The following is a 20,322-nucleotide window of genomic DNA, read 5'->3' on the forward strand; positions in this document are numbered from 1 at the left end:
CGCATGTTTAATCATTTAAAAAATTACTTAAATTATATAACATGAGCAGAGAAAAACTTAGCATTTATATCATGATTAAAAATAATCTATTTATAGCCTATGCAGTATATATTCAGAATAATTTATTTTTCTTTTTTAATTAATTACATAGCAAGTACATCTACTGTTATTACATAACTATCAGTACATAAAGCTAAAACACTTTTGTACTATGTGTATTATATGTGGACCCAACATGAATAACTTACTCGCATGATTAAGTTACATATTTATTGCATTACTTGCAAATGCATTATTACTACATTACTTACAGATGTGGCGAAACAATTTACATATTTTCAGTTTCTTACCCTGCCCGTTTCAAATACACATCTCGAGAATATATCTCGTGTATATTCTTCTCGTTATGTACATATATATTAAGTTGTTCTCAGTTTATTTGTATGTCATGCAAGTAAAAGCTTATTAACATTCTCTCATCTCGAGAATGCGTTTAATTCGATTCATAAGCTAGATGTAAACTGCAAATATTAATTGTTTAAATTAATCCATATAATAATTATTAAATCAAAAATTAAAAAATCCAGATAATTTGATGAGAACCGAACGAATTTAAATATGTAACATGATATAACAAGTATGTAAAATAATTATAAATCACTTTCAGATTTTAAATGTTGGTGATAATATATATGATGATGAGATTTTTACATATTTGTACAATATATAATAGAAGTTCTATTTTCCTTTAATCTGATATTTATATATTTCATTTTTTATATTCACGAGTCTAAAATTCATTCATTTTTTAGCGCAATCATATTTAAAATTTAATCTTTTCATAATTGTCTTCCTTCTTTTATATATTGCATGTATTTTTCCGTGATATCTATATTCACATGGTAGTTTCGTAGGACGTAATTCCTCAAATATGGAACTATACTTGTAACAACATAAGTATGTTATGTCATATTTACGAATTATCAAACGTTTACGTAAATCATTACATAGTTCGTATTATGGTTCAGTGCAACATACCGTAAATGATGAATCTCTCTCTTTACTTTCTCTTTTTTTTCAATTGTACAGGAAATTACATTGCGATTGCTATAAATATCGCAAACGTATGTATATACAATGTATATACATATATTGCAAAGTATAAAGATTTATACAAACTAAAATAAACATTACATTTTTCAAATTTATATAAAGAGGGAGAGAGAGAGAGAGAGAGAGAGACACTATTGTATATTCAAATAATCTCAATAAATATTACTTTTATTATATCTGAAAGAAGAGATTTTATATTAAATTATGAAATATAAAATCTTTTATGCTTAATAAAAATTTGATGTAAAATACTAATCTCTCGTTTCAGCAAGCAAAGTGAAAATGAACTCTTGCGATAAAGATGGAAGCTCTCTCTTTCTCTCTCGCACTATTTCTTTCTCTTCCTCAGATGCACATTTGCACACACACACACACATAACATATACTCATATTTTATTTTTAAGTAGTATAAGATATAATATTTTCCAATGAATCCTTCACACGATCGCATATAAAATTATAAATCTAATGTTCTAAATATTAAGAATAAATTTATAGTAGCTTTATAATTTGAAACTTTTAAGTATTAAGTGCTGAGATAATTTAAAAAAAGGGAAATTTGATTCATAAGTCATCCAAAGATAATATCCAATCATATTCAAATTAAAAAACTCATTTAATTGTTTTGATAGAGCCATTAATAAGTGCAGAATTTGTAACAATCAAGGCCTGATTCACATTTTTTTTATTGAAATTCTTGATTTTTCTTTGTTTCGATCCTATTTACTATATGCGTATTTTTTGTTTTTTACACATCACACATACACACAAATTTTCGTTTCTTAAAAAATTTAATTTTGCAAAAACATAAAAATTCGATCACTATGTCGAACTCGCAAATTTCAAACATCTTATCCGCGTAATTATAATATTAATCAGAATTCTAAAGTCTTATGCTTCCATATGAATGAAAGTAATCTAGGACTAGAGGTTCTGTAAGATTAAGTACAAGTAATAATAATAATAAGTAAAAACATGGCAAGATTCACATACATGCCAATTTCTCATCTCCCGGATTTTTAAGGCATCGAAAGTATGCATACATTATTGTATATATATTGATTGAAATATATTTCAATCATTGTACTTGAGTATATTTGTTCTCGAAATAATTGGGGTTTTTCGGCGATCATCGAAATATAATTTTATGCAATTTTAGTAAATTATCTTAATATAAATGTAGGTAATAAGGCTTATTATTAAAAATATTTTTTAGAATTAACAAAAGGCGCAATAGAGTAAAGATTGTTAAATAAAATGTTGCTGTATGACGTTGATTTATGACGTATATCAATGGCTGCGTTCAGCAGAAAAAGCTGCTTCGCAACTGTTGCAAAATTCATGAATCTAATTAGCATATGCTCTTAGATTCAGCCAAAATTAAGAGCATACACAATATCAATATATATAATGTTAATATATAACATTTTAAAACCATGAAATGTTTTGACATTCATTTTATAACCATATTATATTACACCAATAAATAACAACAAATAATAATAACAAAATAATAACAATAATAAATGATACAACTTATTAAAAATAAAATGTGAAATATGAAAATTAGAAGTCATAAAAAGCTGATCGTGTTCCCTCAGTCTATCGAACTATCGAATTGTAATAGGAAAAAATGTCATCTTTTCTGTTCTTTTGAAATAATCATTCACATCAAAATCGTAGCAGTTAATATAACGGTTAATGTGTATAAATATTTGTCAGTCGGTTTACTTAGTAAATTTATAATTGTAGTCGATGTAATGATGTCATTGTACTACCAAATTATCTTAAAATAGATCGTGTTTCTAAATTTTTTCTATAGATTCAATACCAGATAATGCTCCATATTTATTTTTATCTATTTTTTTACTTATCTTATTAAAGTCGCTAGAATAGCTTTCATTGAAATTATCACATATTTTATACCTATGTAATTTCTGGACTCATAACTAAACGATATAATATTTATAAAATATTCCTTTTTTTAGGGAAGAACCTACTACTCGACTGAAATATGAACGGATTTGATAATATTTTTCATTTTGATGTATTCCTAACTTCAATGCCTTTTGGCAAGATAACTTCTTCCATTTAAAAAAGGGAAGAAATTATCTTGCCAAAAGGCGTTGAAATTAGAAATAATGTATTTTAATAACGTATGTATCAAAACGTTCCACTGTTTTAAAACATTAATTGACATTGATATACATCATGTGGCAACAATTTTTTAACAATCTTTAATGCTCTTATTGCGCTTTTTATTAATTCTAAAATATCTTAACAAACAATATAGACAAACGAATATAAAACCAGTATACTTTTGTCTACATGTGTATATATGCATATGTATATTTATCTTATAAATTTGAATCATGCCAAAAAGAATTCTTGTTTATAAAGTTGCATATATTCCAAAGAATGAAATCTATTTATCAAAATTTTACTAGATCTTTATATTCTCGATATGAGAAACCACAAGAATTTCATTCTGGCTTTTCTTGATATATATTATCAGAATGATATCATAAAATACTTATGCAAATGCAACATATATTCGGTATAAAGGATTTTTCGTCAACATTGCGCAACGTGCGTACGTATATATAAATATACATGTGCATATTTACAATATAAACTTGAATCATACTAAAAAGACTTCTTGTTTATAAAAATATATATTTCAATAAATGAAATATTTCGTTTGTCGAAATTTTATTAGAACATTATATTCTCGATATCGGAAACCGCAAGAATTTCATTCTGGTTACCTGATATATATTGCGAGAATGATATCAGGTAACCAGAAAATACTTACGACGCACAAATGCAACGTGCATTTGGTATAAGGAATTTTTTCATCAACGTTGCGCAACAGGTTACAGGAACCTGTTGCTGCTCTCGCTGCTGATAGCGGGATATACGACCCGTAAAGAAAGCATAAATCGGCAAGTTTCGTTCGGCGAAAGGATCCTCGCGTCACATGAACGTAGTGTGGAATTTCTCTGAGAATATCACGTATATATATATATATATAGTGTATATGTATGTATACGGTTCCTCCAAATACATTGACAAATAGTTGAGCAAGCGAAACCTGCTCAAGAATATTGTAGTGGTATGCAAAAAAATGTATAGCTCGTCAAGGTCAACAGGAACTAACTCTATCGGCAAGTCATTAAATCACGTTAGTTACAATACTAGCAGGATTAAGACAGTTTGGACATTCTGACTATGTGAGAACTATGTACCGGTGGGAAGAAATAAAAAAATTTATATGAGAGTAATACTGGTATAACGACCTGGACTATGAGGACGGTGGCTTTGTATAGGAGTATAGATTCCAAAGCCGTTGGTAATTGTCGGAACAATATGGACGAAGACACGATTGATGAAATCTTGTTCAATAAATTCTAAAGAAATTCTTTCAAATAATCCATTAGGTTCATTAAGGAAGTATTTTCCAATTTCCAATTTTGTAAAAGCTACGAAATGAGAAGGTAATTTTGAAAATTCTTACATAATTACTTGCTACAATAAGATATTCAACCAAATTTTGGCAATTAAAATTCGATTAAAAATAAACATTACATCAGTAATATTAATTAATGTAAACTCAATGAAAGAAGCAAAAATGCATTGCGATCTTTTGGATTGAAGAAATTAGTTAAACTGACAATATCAGCCTTGTATTTCATGCTTTTACTCAGATGGTCAACAAAGTTATACGGGAGAATTCAGTCAACTGGCATTTTTGCTTTCGGCATTTCGTGTTACACGCGTTACAAAGGGCGCGAAACTCTTCCCTTTCTCAGTTCCTTAATCTCTGCACTCACGCCACTTACAGTGTTATGTATAGTTACGTTTAAGCTCGGGACTAAGTCTGCCAAACGCACGAACCCCAAAAATAAATTGCCGGCAACAAGACTCTGGGCGGTATTTTCCCGGCGATTGCTGGTCAAGGGTTCGTGGATATTATATACTCGGTGGGCAAAAAGTTTACGAGGATTTATCGTCATCAAGCTGATCTGACAATTCAATGGACCAAGTCAGGAATATATCTCCTTGTAATAGAATAAAAATATTAATTGACAATAACGTTGATGACACGATAATAAAACAAACAGTGACAGTCTTAGTCGGCAATTTTTGATCCCTTCTTGCTAGACAACATCAGTTTTATCTATACATTAATTACAATTAGGCATTTTAGCTTCACACAGAGTTTGTCTGTTCGATCCTAAAGATACAGATTTATATTACATGATTTAGGCAAAAATCCTTCATTTATAACTGATATATTAAGATTAATAAAGTCTCGTATAAATTTTTTCTACCCTTCTTCGACATTTTTTAAGTCTAGATCTATCTAAAATGCGTGAAGTCTATTTCCAAACAAATTTAAAAATCCATTCTTTACAAATAACGATTCGTAGAGCTTAGGAGATAATCTCTTCGATCGGGCAAAGAATACTCCCTTCGAATAAATTGAATATTTAGATTTCTCTCAAAGTTATTTTCACGCTCCATCAAGATCTCTAGACGAGAGTCGACAGTTCGTGAGGACTGTTTGTAGTGGCGGCGCTGCTGAGATCGAGCGTGGCCGCTGGCAAGCCGGGGCTGACGCTGCCGCTTGCCTCGCGCGGCAGATGCTGCGACCTGTTGAGTTTGCCGCTGCCTCCGCCGCCGCTGGGGCTCGGCGGCGACCGGTCGCCGGGTGTCGTCGGTGGCGTGGCAGCGGCAGCAGCGGCGGCGGCGACGGCACCGCGATGCGTCAGGTGATTAAGCTGCGACGCGGGATGCGGGGACGATAGTAACAAAGGCGGCGACATGGAGGACACGTGCCGCTGCTGGTGAGGATGATGCTGATGAGGGTGGTGCTGGTAAGAATGCTGGAGACCGCGAGGCGACTGGGCCAGCAGGCTGGCGGTCGAATGGACCGTCATCGAGCCGCCGCCGATCTTCGAACCCGGGTGCAGCGTCGGTCGTAACTGCGACTGCTGATGTTGATGATGGTGCTGCTGCTGGTGATGATGATGTTGATGCTGCTGTTGATGTTGCGAGTGCGTTTGCTGCTGCTGTTGACGCTGAAGCTGCGCCGCGGCCTCGCACTGTTCGCGAGCGAACGCCTTCACCGCGTTCGTCTTCTCCTGGAAATTATATGAAAAGGAAAATTATCTCGTGAAGTATGTTTTCTTGATGCTGAGGAGTAAAATTGGGAAGGCATAATTTCAGGAAAAGTATCCTTTTCTGAAATACATGTAGGCAAGGAAATACAAGTCTAAAACGTTAAAGAACATTTTAATCTTCAGCTTTAACTCTTTATAAAGTAGATAGATTTTAAAGCGAAATTTAATTTGCTATTCTCGAGATTAAATGATTATTTTGTAAGATTTGCTTTATATCATTTTGCAGAATTATTATATTGATTTTTTATTTATCTAGATGTAACTACTATACTTTAGCAAATACACGTAATAGTAGCAATCACAATTGATGAGAGGATTGAAGCAGAGATTATGGAGAGAGAAGATTGGAAAGAAAACTTTAATGCAAGAGAGTTTTTAGAAATTTAATGAAGAGAAAGTAAAGTTATTTTTATAGCAAGACTGATGCATATTTCACTGGATAAACGGATGCTAATGTTTACAAAGCGCGAGAATCTGAATCACGCATGTTTGTGGAATTCGCGCAAACTCGAGGTGCGTGAACGAGTGCGTGCGCGTGACGGGAATTAGGAGGTCAGTGTCGGAGCTGGAAATATTTCACGTAATATCCGACTCGACACATCTACCCACACATCCCAAGGCGATAAAATATAAATATTTTCATTTTTCAAGTTATTTCTCGATTGCATCAAGACAATTTTTGGCAGAATATCGAGACAACTCTCTTTGAAATATGTCAGGAACCTTAAAACTCCCTAGGAAGAAAAAAAATTATTAATTATATCGAAATTTCAAAAACACAATAGTAACTTAAAGTATTTAAATATGAATTCCTTTAAATTTTATTTAATTTTATTTAAAATATTTAAATAACTAATATATAACTAATAAATTTTATTTAAAATATTTAAGTAACAAAGTATTTAAATATGAATTCCTTTAAATTTTATTTAATCAAATTGAAATGAACAGATAACGGCAATCATATTAAACCGTAAGTATGTTGTAAAAATCTCTGTTACCCTGTCGAAGGCGGCAAAAGAAGGAGGTAAACAAAATATTTTTCTCTCCATCACGTAATTTATGTAACGGCAAAGTTTATCACATGGGGAGTGCGAGAGAGACGGGAAGCCGTGACGAGTGCAGTTACACGTAAAATCTTCCGCTTAATTACGTAACGCGAGGAGCGAGGGGTGTCCCGCGGTGTAAAATAGTTATCCTACTATCGGTCTTTTTTTTTTCTTTTTTTATAGATTAAACCTCGACGTCGAACACGTCGGTTTACGTTCACCGACACGCATACACGCACGCCACGACGTCCTGCGTACGGATCCAGTTTGGAATCGAATTACACGGTAGAATGATCACCGACGTAAATAATAGCGTGATAATGACATCGACCGTTGCAGGATATGCTAATAAGGCACGGCGGGGAGAGATTAAGGGTGTAGAGCCGATGGCCGAGGAGAGGAGGGACGAGGGAGAGGGAGGTGCAGGCCGATGCATCGCCGGTCGTGAAATACGAGAAAATAAAGCAGCGATCTCCGTCTACGACGGAGATCCGTATATCGCGATGATCGAAAGAATTCACACGCCGTTAAGTCGAGAGGAGGAGGGCAAGGGAGAGAGCCAGGTAAAAAGGAAAAAGATGCATTTCCAGGCGCACACTCACTTTCTGCCACACGAAGACGTTATGGACCATGGCGCACCCGCAAAACACGATGCCGAGGCCGATGAAGACCGACGTGACGATCGCCGGTGTCGAGTGAAATTGGATGAATGTGTACAGGATCATGCCTGTGGATCACACGTACACAAGGGATTAATAAATTGATGGTGCCGATAACAATATGAGGTAAATAAGTATGTATCTCGATGCGCTTTCATAATTTAATCTGAAAGTTCAAGCCTATTTTATAACGAAAATAGCCTTTGCTTTGATAATCTTTTTAAATTATGTAATTTTTCTCACATAAAATTCGACAACTGAAAGCTGAGTTTGTTTCTTACCGGTTAAGAAGACCGGAATGCTAATGAAAAAACCTCCGACGGCGCACACGCGGCTGACGGACGATTTTTGCAGGTACTTGTTACTCCTGAAACAAAGAGAAATCACAGTGTGAAAATAAATCTCGCGATTCCGTGATAATTGGACGAGTTATAAAGGAGCATGGTCCCCTCCACGGCGGGGATTTCGTTATCGTTCATCAATGATTCACAGAAAAACGTTTCCTTTCAAACGAATCTCAGAGGAAAGCTGCGATTTTACGAGAGTCAGACGAATAACGCGATAGAGCTTCTCTCATAAAATATTTTTTTTTCAATACACACTCTGGTTTGTCCTCAGAAGCACACAGTTTTATTGAAGCAAGTATGTGTGTGTGGTTTCCACATTATTCTGAAATTTTGACAGAAGAAATTGTATTATAAAATCAATATATATTCTTTTTTGTGAATTTATGTGAAATAATATTAAGTGCATTTTGCTATTGATATATTTATTTAAAAAATCAAGATTAAATTTTTTTATAATTGAATTATGACGTACAACTCTCGTAACTGACGACTAGTGCACAATCTTCAACGACCTGTCCCCCGCAACACGCGATTACGATCTCGATCGTTCGTGAAAGGTATCGGAAAAATGAGAGGCAAGAAGTATATGTGTACCTCCTACAAAGAGGCCGTAAGTCAGAAAATAACTCGCTCTTCGGCAAATATTGCATAATCGCGAAAGTGCAGCGATACGATCGGCGCGCATAACGGTACATGTCCTCTACAGATAACCCACGTTCCTCTTTTTTTTTTTGTCTTCGGCCGCGTCGAGGGCATCGCGTTTAAGCGCATTCCCGTCGAAAGAGAATCAAATGGATTTATGGTCCCGACGGAAACGCGAGTTAGGTAGGCGTTTTTGTGGCGCAACTAATCTCTCATACGTCGGTGCCACACTACGTTTAGGAGTGCCCTCGTCTCGTAATCATCTTAGGTTCTCCATAAATAAAACGTCGGCCACAATGCTCCTTCTGATAAAGATTATTACTCCAGGGCCTTGGCTCTCTCTCTCTCTCTCTCTCTCGGATTAGATTCATTCGAATTAGGATCCATACTGTTTTCACGATATAATGCCACGCTCGGGCGAGATCCAAATGAATTATCTGTGAGCCGATTATTGAATGTGATTGAAATTTATGACGACAGGAGTCTTAAATGAAATTCCGCAGCGTTATTTGAAATGTAAAATAGACGCAGGAGAAGAAGAAATGAATGAAATTTATTTCTACGAAATTTCTTATGTAAACTTGGAATGTTATTAAACGTTGCGCATATAAATTAGCTATATTTATCTATTCTCGCTCATTTTTTAAGAGGTTTTATATAGAAGAAAAAAAAGGAGATATCACGTGTAATTGAAATCATCCTCATCACACATCATCACCAATTACGACTCCGGAAATTTATCAAACAACGCACGCAATAACTTACCCTCGGAAATAAGCTAATGCTATTAGAAGTCTCGAACAATGCTAGTTCTAATCGCTTCGCATGACCCGCTCGTATATATCTAAAGAGATCGTTGACCCTGAAGGGTGGTAGCAACGCCTGCGTGGGAATTCCTCGTTGCATTTTATAGATGACGTTCATTTAAAAGCGGCACGTAGACGAAGATTCGTGAGTTTTTGCAAAGAGACGCGACTCGATATAAAAGGAGAGATGCTCGATGCGATTTGCCGTACATCTTGTCCTACACGCGTGAGAGAAATTACAACAGAACTGTCACATGAGAAATACTTGGTGTATTACTAGTGTGTATAAATTACTATTTATTTAATTTTATAATCAATATTTTTTCCTATCTCTCATTTGTTATTTTATTATTTCCAATTATTTTCTAATCATTCTATTGACTCGCTATCTCGTAATATTCGGTCATGTCAGAATTAATGATCAAATTTCTAGTTTTTGTCTATGTCCTCTTCGACATTCCGTTTCCAAATTCCATCCGCGTGACTCTTGGACGCAAATTGCGAGTGTCGTGCATTTGTTACGTGTCTCTTCTATTCTTTCGTCCTCGACGAAAATGATTTGAATCTCGGTTGAATAGGCGCAGGCGCTTTTGTCATCGTCGTCGTCGTCGTCGTCACGTTTGTGCATCTCTCGTCGGTCCAATGAATGAACGTGTCGAATCAAAAGCAACGCGTCTTCCTGCTTAACGCACAAGATCAACGGGGTTTTGTTGAATGCCGATAGAAGCGAGTCATTCCGGAGCGCCAAGAGTGACAAATCACGCGCTCAACGGCTGCAACTTTACAACCCGTTACACCAGTCAAACAAGGACGCAAACGGGGACTTTTCTCTTTCGTCAAACGAGAAGGAGAAACTACGGATAATCTACAGTAGCTTACACACATTCTGTGATGGCACGATTTTTATAAAAAATATTACAAAATTATTATATAAATTTATATAACTTTTCATAATAATTATTAATTATACAGAGTATCAGGGCAATCTCTTCCCAAAAAAAAGCTCTTGTAACTTACCTCGAGAGCTTTTCAAAATACTATAATAAAGTATTTTTTCATTGAGTACTTTTCGAGTTATGAGGCTTGAAATAATCTCTTAATTTTACATAAACCATAAAATATCTAGTAAAATATTCATTTTTCGATTATCTTACCTTAATACTTTTATGTACAAAATAATGAGAGAAATCAATTGGTGTAAAGAAAACACATAATTGTTTCGAAGAAAAAATATGTAATTTGCAATTAACATTTACATATTGTTTTTTCGAAACAATTATGTGTTTTCTTTACACCAATTGATTCCTCTCATTATTTTGTACATAAAAGTATTAAGGTAAGATAATCGAAAAATGAATATTTTATGATTTATATAAAAATTAAGAAATTATTTCAAGCCTCATAACTCGAAAAGTACTCGATGAAAAAATACTTTATTATAGTGTTTTGAAAAGCTCTCGAGGTAAGCTACAAGGGCTTTTTTTGGGGAAGAGATTGCCTTGACATCCTGTATAAAAACAATTTTGACAGATCTTTGAAAATTATAGTCTGAAGGAGTCTCGACCATTTTAGATAAAATAATATTTTCAAATATTTGCATATTTTTACGTGATAGATTGCATTATTCTATTATATATTTTGACGTGATAGATTGCACTATTCCATAGCGCTCCGATTCCTTTGAAGAGAAACACACAAGTAAAAACATACATATGTATCGTCGCGCGTGCTAACTGTTAAATGGCATTGTTAAGCGCGTTGATGAGTACAAGATTGTAAACTCCCAGCGTGTATTCTCACATAATAGGAATCTTTCGCACGAAAGTTATTTCAAACAAACATCGCTACCGTTTACCTGTCCCGTCTCCGTATTTCCTCCGTATCGACCGCTACGATAATTACTCTAGGATTTACAGTTGCAACTGGATCCGAAAAGGAAATTCTTCGTGGATAATGATCGAGGTGAAAAATTCTCATTTAGCCTTCACGCGCGCGGGAGAGGGGGAGACAGAGGAGGGAATCGCTTCGTTAATTAAATCATCGTGTAGCTTTTCACGATTCGTCTTCGGCAATTAATGTCTGCTTCCCGCGATCAATCGCATAGATCGTTTCTCGAAAAGAGAATGGACGGGCGCGCGTGGTACCCTTGGAAACATTGACCCGACATTCGCCGCCAGACCGAAATATCCGCGAACCTGGTTGATATTTATAAGCGCGGTGTAAGGCTCATTAATTAAGCGCGAAAGTCAGCGGCCGGCAGCAGCTGTTTAATGATTACGCGGAAAATCGCGCGCATCGTGATGCACTCGCCGCATTCACCGCCAGTTGTTGAACGAATCGAAGAATGTCGTTCTAGAACGGGAATCTCTCGCGCCCGGAAAGTGATTCTCACATCGGTTATGATAACGGCATGCTAGTACTAATAACGGTGATACAGTTTCCGAATCTAATTTTGCTATTGTAGAGAACCTAATTTTTAATAACTGCTTTATGCAATTAGATATTTCCGTTTGTATCGACCAGTTTGACAGTCCATCATTAATAATTATTAATAATTATTACCTTTAGTAATTATAAATAATTTGACAAATTTTGCTTTTGTAAAAGTACTTTTAAAACTAACATTTTTTATAAAGACACTTGGAAAATAAAGACGATAATTTATAATTATACAGTTTCTGAAATCTATTTTGCTATTCTAGAAAACCTAATTTTCAATAACTGCTTTAACAGTCCATTGAAAGATATCATTAATAATTATCAATAATTATTACCTTTAGTAATTATAAATAATTTGACAAATTTTTCTTTTGCAAAAGTATTTTTAAAACTAACATGTTTTATAAAGACACTTGGAAAATAAAGACGATACTTTATAATTATATATTTTATGAAAGGAAACATTAAGAACTTTTCAGAGATTTAAATTCTTTAAAATTGACTCAAATTAGGGGAATAAATAGTCTAGTTTGTCGGCGACGAGGCGTTTCCCCCGTGGGAGACGATCATCTCCTCAAGTGAACCATGCGCGTCCCTATACATATACATACTTGCACGTACAATGTATACGTATAATCGCGTCCGCGAGGCTCGTCGTTGCAGGAAGAGGCGCGTAAATAATCTGTTGCGAAACGGTTAAATCCGTGCGGCGATTCTACGAGCGTAACATCCTGATGCGCGCTCGCGCGAGCGTAGAATGACAGCGCAACATCTGTATACGCACGCACGCACGCACGCACGCAAGCGTGTCGCTGACGGGCCGGACGGCTCTTCCTTGCCGTTGCCTTTATACGGTCCGTCGCGGACCGCGCGATCGAGCGATGATGCGGAGCAAAACCGTTCCCCGGTGCCTCTTCCGGTCTCCGGAATATCGCGCGCGAAACCAGGACTATTACTGCTACTCTCCAATTTCCGCAAACGGGACATCACGCACGGATTCGCGGAAATTTAATTATACACGCTGCTCGAAACTCGCGGTATTCTTCAGGTATCTAGACAGGACGGATATTTAAAAAATGGATCGATTTTTCACAAGAGTATCTCTTCTCTTTCTGGATTTTATTTCGAAATTTTACGAGACAATTTATAATCTTCTTAGAATTTGATAATTTCAAATTTCAACAATATTATAGTCTTATTTTAATAATGTAATTGTCACCTCAAGAATATATAATTATTTAATTCTACTTTAAGAAAATTATAATCTTTGATTTAAAAATGAGAAAATTAAGTCTTAAGAAAATTAAATCTGAAATCATAAGAATATATTTTTCTCGATTGAACTATATAAAATGGCTTCATTCAAGTAAGCAATTATATTTTTCTTTAATTAACGCAATATAATCTCATTTCAAGATTTCCATGTTAAAACTAAATATATCTTCAAAACAAGAATGCCTTTTTTTTCTGCGTAATAATGATTTTTTTATTCGTCCTCTATTCTTTGAGAAAACCTCGAGCGATCATGGCGGACCGGTTACATCCGCATAGCTCCGCGGCATCGGCATCTCCGCGGTCGCGAGAACAGTTACCGAATGATGGATCATACGCGGTCTACAAGAGCCGCGGATCCCCGCTCCGGTCGTCCTTTCCCGCGCTTTTTTCCTCATCTCGCGCCGGCAGGTGTCCGTGTACGTAATCCGCGTCGCGGTCGACGTAAAAAAATAAACAAATAAATAAATAAAAAGGTTCAGCGAGGGAGAAGGCGTCCCGACAACGTGACCGCGAGAGAAATTCCCATCTCTCTCCTCGAGCGCAGGCCCGATACCGGGAAGAAGGGGCTTAATGACGGAGGGCCCGGGGCCCTCATTTCCGAACGAAATTGAAGGAGCCCTCGCCGCGTCGCAACTTTGTATCGGAGCGACAACCGTTACGAGGTCCCTCCCCTTCCCTCCCGTCCTCCACCTCCGCGTCGCACCTGTTCGCTCGCATCGGTCTCGTCGTGGGCATTGTCGGTTTTACGACACGTCGTTCGAGCGACAGCATGACCGATCGCTCTCGTCACTTGCCGCGATACGCGTCGATCTTCGTGCTCTATTCACTGAGAATATCGTCGACGTATGTACGGCTGACGACGAGGTTGGCAACGGGTGGCAATCAACTACGCCTGATCGATCGGTTCTCTCAAACAAGAAATATCTGTCACGCTGACAAAGTACCATCAAAGTGGCGACAATTCCTTCCTCTTTTACGGATATCGCGCGGATGATAAGCGCGCAATGAAATCGATTTTAAGAAACGAATCGAAGGAGAATCTCACGAATCGTATATTTGTATAAATACAATATAATATAAATATAAATAAATATATATAATATATATAAATAATATAAATATATATAATTTAATTAATATAATTAAATTATATATTATTCAATTATATAATTTAATTATAGAATTAAATAATATATAATTAATATAATTAAATTATATTTATTAAATATTTATTAAATAAATATATATATATAAATAATATAAATATATATAAATATAAATAAATATAATATAAATATAATAGATTCATTAAATCAAGTCTAAATCAGACCGAGAGTCTCTCGAATTTCTCTCGCGATTGATCTCTCTTCATTCGATATTGTAGAGGACGGGGATTAATTAATTCGAGTGTATCGAAGATATACGCCACTTTGACAATATGCTGACGGTGCGAATAATCGCTCTTTGAGATTCTGTTTTGCCAAGATATTGTGAGTATAAATGGCGTATATTTGAAGTGTTTGGACGTGAGAGAACCTGAAATGTATGCGCCTACCGGTATTTCGTAAAAGGAAATCCTGAGAAAAGAATGTAAGTCCAAAAGCTGATGATTTTTTTTCGTCGAAAGTCTACAGAAGGGTCCAGACATATCAGTATACGAAGTTTAACATGCGCGAATTATTAAAGCTGGGAACACATATTTCTTATTCTTAATGCTTTTCTTAATACTTTTGATCGAAATGATATTATGTAAATAGTCTCTTTTGAGGAACGTGGCGGAAGTTTCTTCTCTCAATCGCAAATACATTTTGATTCTTCGGAGAGATTACCCGATTGCGGCCGCGCCGATATAAAACGACATTTCATATGCAACGACTTAATAAATATGTCAAGACCAATCGTCTTCGACGCGCTCTTCCCCCTGCTTCTCAGAGGTACAGACGTACTCCTTTCCGTCGCCAAATTTATTTTCTTCACCTCGTAAGTGCCTCTAAACTCGAAGATACCTCCGAAAAGAGAAGGGGAGGAAGAGAGCGGGCGGACGCACGATAAGACGGAATCCAGAGGCCCCTGGAATGTCAAGTAGTACTCGAGAGGAGCCGAATAACGTTGCTGTTGGCTATACTCTGACGGAGACGGCTTATATCGGAGACATAAGCTGACGGGACATAAGCCAGACACCGGAGAAGCGAAGAGAACCAGAGCGAGCATGTAACGATTATTAAAGATATATGAACATAAGGGGTGTTTTTATCGGCGCAGATAAGGTTTCCTCGAGCGAAGGGTCCTCGCAATCCAGTATCCGATCCACCGACCATCAGAATCGAGATCCGAGATGCGAACATCACTGCGGAGATTGCGTAAAAGAACAAATCATTCGGTCCTCGTTTGGTCGTCATTCGTATTCCAGCCATCTGTACCCAGATTTTCGGGACCCGAATCTCTCTCGTACCTGATGTACTTATGCCGGGACGAAGAGAGGGGAGAAGAGAACCGAGTGTCCTAACTTCAACAACGGCGAACGAGTCTTCGGCGACGACTCTGAGTGGATAAGAACCTTGTATTTCGGACGGACAGCGATCTGCCTTACGTCATTTTATCTCTAGGTCATCGTTCTCGTTCTGCACGCGAGGAATTTCCTCGACATGCGATAATATTTTACATACACGATAATATTTTACAAGTATTGTTAACGAGCTCATGTTTCTAGTTGATCTGAAAGATGACCTAAATTATCAGAATATTCGGAGTAATTTCGTCAAAGTAATTAGCATCAAGCCGAATCTCTGTTTTTCTAATTTCCGACGAATTCTATTAATAACCGCGAACATAACTCAAAGCTGCAAACGTTCGCTTTGGTCGAATTAGCATATCGAACCCGGTTCAAAACTCTTTGAAACATGTCGGTGTCTGTTTAGTATTTGTTCAGCAGCTGCGCGTAGATTTCTCGGTAGGGTATCATAACTAAGACATTTACGTTGCGAATGATGAAAACCAAACCTGAATACCAGAGCTAATTTTGCCACGTTACGCTAGACTTTCAAATACTTGATCAAAGCCATGTACGTTAAAGTTTTGAAACCTGTTAAAAATATACGAACGATGCGTTGCATTTAAAATAATAAATACAAGTAAATTACACTTGACAATCTTTTACGAATTATTTATCGTTGATAAGAAATCAAAATGCGCGTATTAAATTTTGATTACATTCTAATCTCAGCGATCAGATCTTCCGTTTGTGATAAAATATTAGCAAAAAGTGCGCTGTTCCTAAACGCAATTGTTTATGAATTCCTAGTCACCTCTATTGTAGCTGCAGTCGATTATTTTTTCACGAGCTTAGAGGTAGGGGTAGCCATAAGGTTTCGTGATAGCGCAAAATAAAAATAGCATGCACACTGATCGATCGTTACACTTATCAGTTGGCACAGAATATTGTTTAGAAAGAAGCCGTTAACCCGTCACCTACATTCAAGGTATATGTATGCGAGCATCGTTATACCTTATCAGTTGTTCTTTCGTGATCTGTCTGCCTGTCGCTTTTATTGATCTGAAAAAGCCCAGAATTTCAAGGACCATCAATATATCGAATATTGTGTTACACGTTAATAATAAAAACATTTTTTTAGGTGTCTTGTGAGATAGACATGTAATTAATTAACGAAAAATTTTGTGTCGAGTGGGAAAATTGATCGAGAGATTTTTTTCGAGATTGTAATGCCGATAGAGAGAAATTTTATAATCTCGAAAACTAACGAAAATGAATTGCCGTCTATGAAAGAATTTAATTAAAACAGGTTCTGTCTTTTCGGTATGAACTATTTATATCTTTATTAGCGTGTAAATATTTTCGAGGAAGATACCAATCGTTCGGTCAGTTATCCGAAAAATTTCCGACTCCGAAAATCTCCTTTGAAACTTTTAGGTTTTACAGCCGTCTTCATGGCACACGCAATCTCTCTAGATATAATCCAGAAATGAAAACCTTGTAAGAGAGAAGCTCGAAAGTGGAGATTGTAAGGGCCGAGTAACGTCGACGATGGTAAAAGAGGATAAAAAGAGGGCATCCATTATCTTTATTCGATAAGATATACGAAACAAGGACACGTCTGGGCTCCTGCTTAAACGTCGCGCAAAAATACAGGTCTGTTGTGTAGTACACGCGATTAATAATTATATATAATTTGCCACGCAATTTTTATAATAAATATGGAAAAACCTATATAATATAAATAATTGCTGACAGGATATTGTCAAAGTTTACCACGTGTCTTTTTCAATTTGCAAATATTAATTACTCCGACTCGTGCCACACATATTAATTAATTTAAAGTATTTTCTTAGCTTTGAATAAAGTGTGTAATGCTCGAAAAAAAGGATCATTAATCGCGTTTTATTGACCTGTAAGTCTCTAACGGCAGAAAGACGCGATACCGCGGATGTGCGCGAGAGAAACAAGAGGAAGTTATCGTTACGTGCGTTCCTGAGCCCTTTTTGTTTTCCTTATTTAATCTCAAGGCGGTCATTAACGGCCATCTCCGCTTCTCTACCTGTTCTACGACTCTACTCGGAATTTTCTCGTCCTGTTCTACTGCGGCGAAATGAGCGCTACGTACTCCATTATACGTACGTCGGTTACATTCATCTGATAGTTTATACATCATGCTAATATTTCGCGAATAAATTAATAAGAGAAATTGTAAAATCGAAAAGGAGTCCGACAATCGAGAGACTTTTGAATTAAATTAAATCGAGATTGTTTGAGCGTAAGATTAAATTGCGGGGAGCTTCCTAAAATACACTTTCTTCCTCGGATATGACCGAAATATGGATGCCAATAATGTATGCAAAGATGACAAATAACATGAAAATTCAGCACAAAAAATAGTCAAATAATCATTATGAAATTTAGATAATTAATAATATCTTTAATGCAAATCGTCATATTTTTCTAAAATTGTTTGAACGTAAGATTAAATTGTGGGGAGCTTCCTAAAATACACCTTCTTCCTCGGATATGACCGAAATATGGATGCCAATAATGTATGCAAAGATGACAAATAACATGAAAATTCAGCACAAAAAATAGTCAAATAATCATTATGAAATTTAGATAATTAATAATATCTTTAATGCAAATCGTCATATTTTTCTAAAATTGTTTGAACGTAAGATTAAATTGTGGGGAGCTTCCTAAAATACACCTTCTTCCTCGGATATGACCGAAATATGGATGCCAATAATGTATGCAAAGATGACAAATAACATGAAAATTCAGCACAAAAAATAGTCAAATAATCATTATGAAATTTAGATAATTAATAATATCTTTAATGCAAATCGTCATATTTTTCTAAAAACATAAAATTCAAATTGTCGTGAATCCTGCTCTACGTCATATTCTCCTCTAGAGAAATCCATCCAATGTTCTTAGCAGTCTACTACAGTTACTCAGGTACGACATTGTGCCCCGGAAAAAGAAGTCACGCTTCGGAAGATCCCCGAGAGAGCGATCGCATCAACGCACTTCTTTAACGAGGATAATTTCGGGGTGGCGCGACATCACGATCTATCTGCGCGTCTCGCTCCGTTTCTCTACAAGTGTTCTCGATCCGTGCGTGTGTCGTGGATGCGTCTGTGCAAGTATACACGCTTACACGCGCGTAATGTGAATTTTTGCGCCTCTCTCTCCGTGAGAAGAAACTCTTGCACGGTAAGACGCTGATATATCGTGTCGGAAAGAGGAGAGGGGGACAGGGGGGGAGAGAAGGGGGGGAAGACAGCAGCACGGATTCCCGTACACTGGATACGAAATCCACCCGTATACGTGTACATATATTCGCGCGCGGGATATACGGTACGCATGGATGACTGGGAACCCCATTCCATCCCGACGCGGACGATCTTGATCGCGAATGTCGACGACGCGATCGTGAGATCGAGGCACGAGGAGAAACAGAGAACACCCGTGAACGGGCCCGATCCGCGTATAAATCGCTTCCTTCGATTCCGCGGGAAGAATCCCTCCCTCCCTCCCTCCCCTCTTCCCACCGAACGGGAGACACGGTGTCCCCTATTAGATCCTATTACGCGAGTCTCATATCGCTTCCTGTGTAATTACCGGATCGTCTTTACATGTATCGTGCAAGGTTCGCAGGCTGTTTCAAGTTCTTGCATACTTAATCATTTCTTTTTCTGAATCTTTTCTTTTTTTAACTAGCACTTGAGACGTGCTATTTAGATGATTGCACACTAAATTTTTTTTCTCTTTAAACTTGTGTGTATTTTTAAATCGTTGGCTATTAAGATTGTTAAATATTTGAATCCATAGATTTTTTTTCCTAGAGTTCTTTACATTTTAAATTTTTAGTTCTTTATTTAATATAATATAGTATTTTCGATTTACATAGAATCTTTAGATCCTAGATTTTCTCTCTCTCTGTTATTAAAAAATATTCTTTGAAATATTTAAAATTTATTCTTATTTAATATTTAATATTTATTTAATATTTATTTAATATTTATTCTTAAAACTTGGAATTCTTAAAGATACAATTCATACAATTTCATAAATTTGGAATATTATATTAAAATATTTCAAATAAGGTCCAGTACTTTAGAATTTGTAAATGTAATATACTCCTGATCGCTTATGTATTAAAAATGTCAAGAAGAGTATTAGTAACGTTTTTAATAATCCGGCGCAATATAGTTGATTAACAAAAAATTCAATCGCGCCGCATTCTTCGTACAAAATTCCTGGTTTGCATAATTTCGCTCGAAAATAATGTTGAAGCAATAGC

General features: G+C 36.1%; 1 protein-coding gene and 1 long non-coding RNA gene across 2 annotated transcripts in view; one reads left to right on the forward strand and one right to left on the reverse strand.

Moving 5' to 3' along the window:
• Positions 1-107: 107 nt before the first annotated feature.
• Positions 108-20,322, reverse strand: part of LOC145960974 (uncharacterized) — a 35,307-nt gene continuing 15,092 nt past the window's right edge. The window contains exons 3-5 of the mRNA XM_083080735.1: positions 8,289-8,374; positions 7,951-8,075; positions 108-6,260 (exon numbers count right to left, since the gene is read on the reverse strand). Coding sequence (XP_082936861.1) covers positions 5,649-6,260; positions 7,951-8,075; positions 8,289-8,374 — 823 coding nt within the window. The 3' untranslated portion in view covers positions 108-5,648. The remainder of the gene's footprint in view (positions 6,261-7,950; positions 8,076-8,288; positions 8,375-20,322) is intronic.
• LOC145961022 (uncharacterized) lies at positions 7,254-8,871 on the forward strand. The gene is made up of 3 exons (XR_014435533.1): positions 7,254-7,430; positions 7,532-7,633; positions 7,688-8,871. It is a non-coding gene; the product is annotated as an uncharacterized LOC145961022 (long non-coding RNA).

Source organism: Camponotus vicinus, unplaced genomic scaffold (assembly GCF_025532165.1).
Source record: "Camponotus vicinus isolate PSW18456_S1 unplaced genomic scaffold, iyCamVici1.0 SCAF_1, whole genome shotgun sequence".
Lineage (NCBI taxonomy): Eukaryota > Metazoa > Arthropoda > Insecta > Hymenoptera > Formicidae > Camponotus > Camponotus vicinus.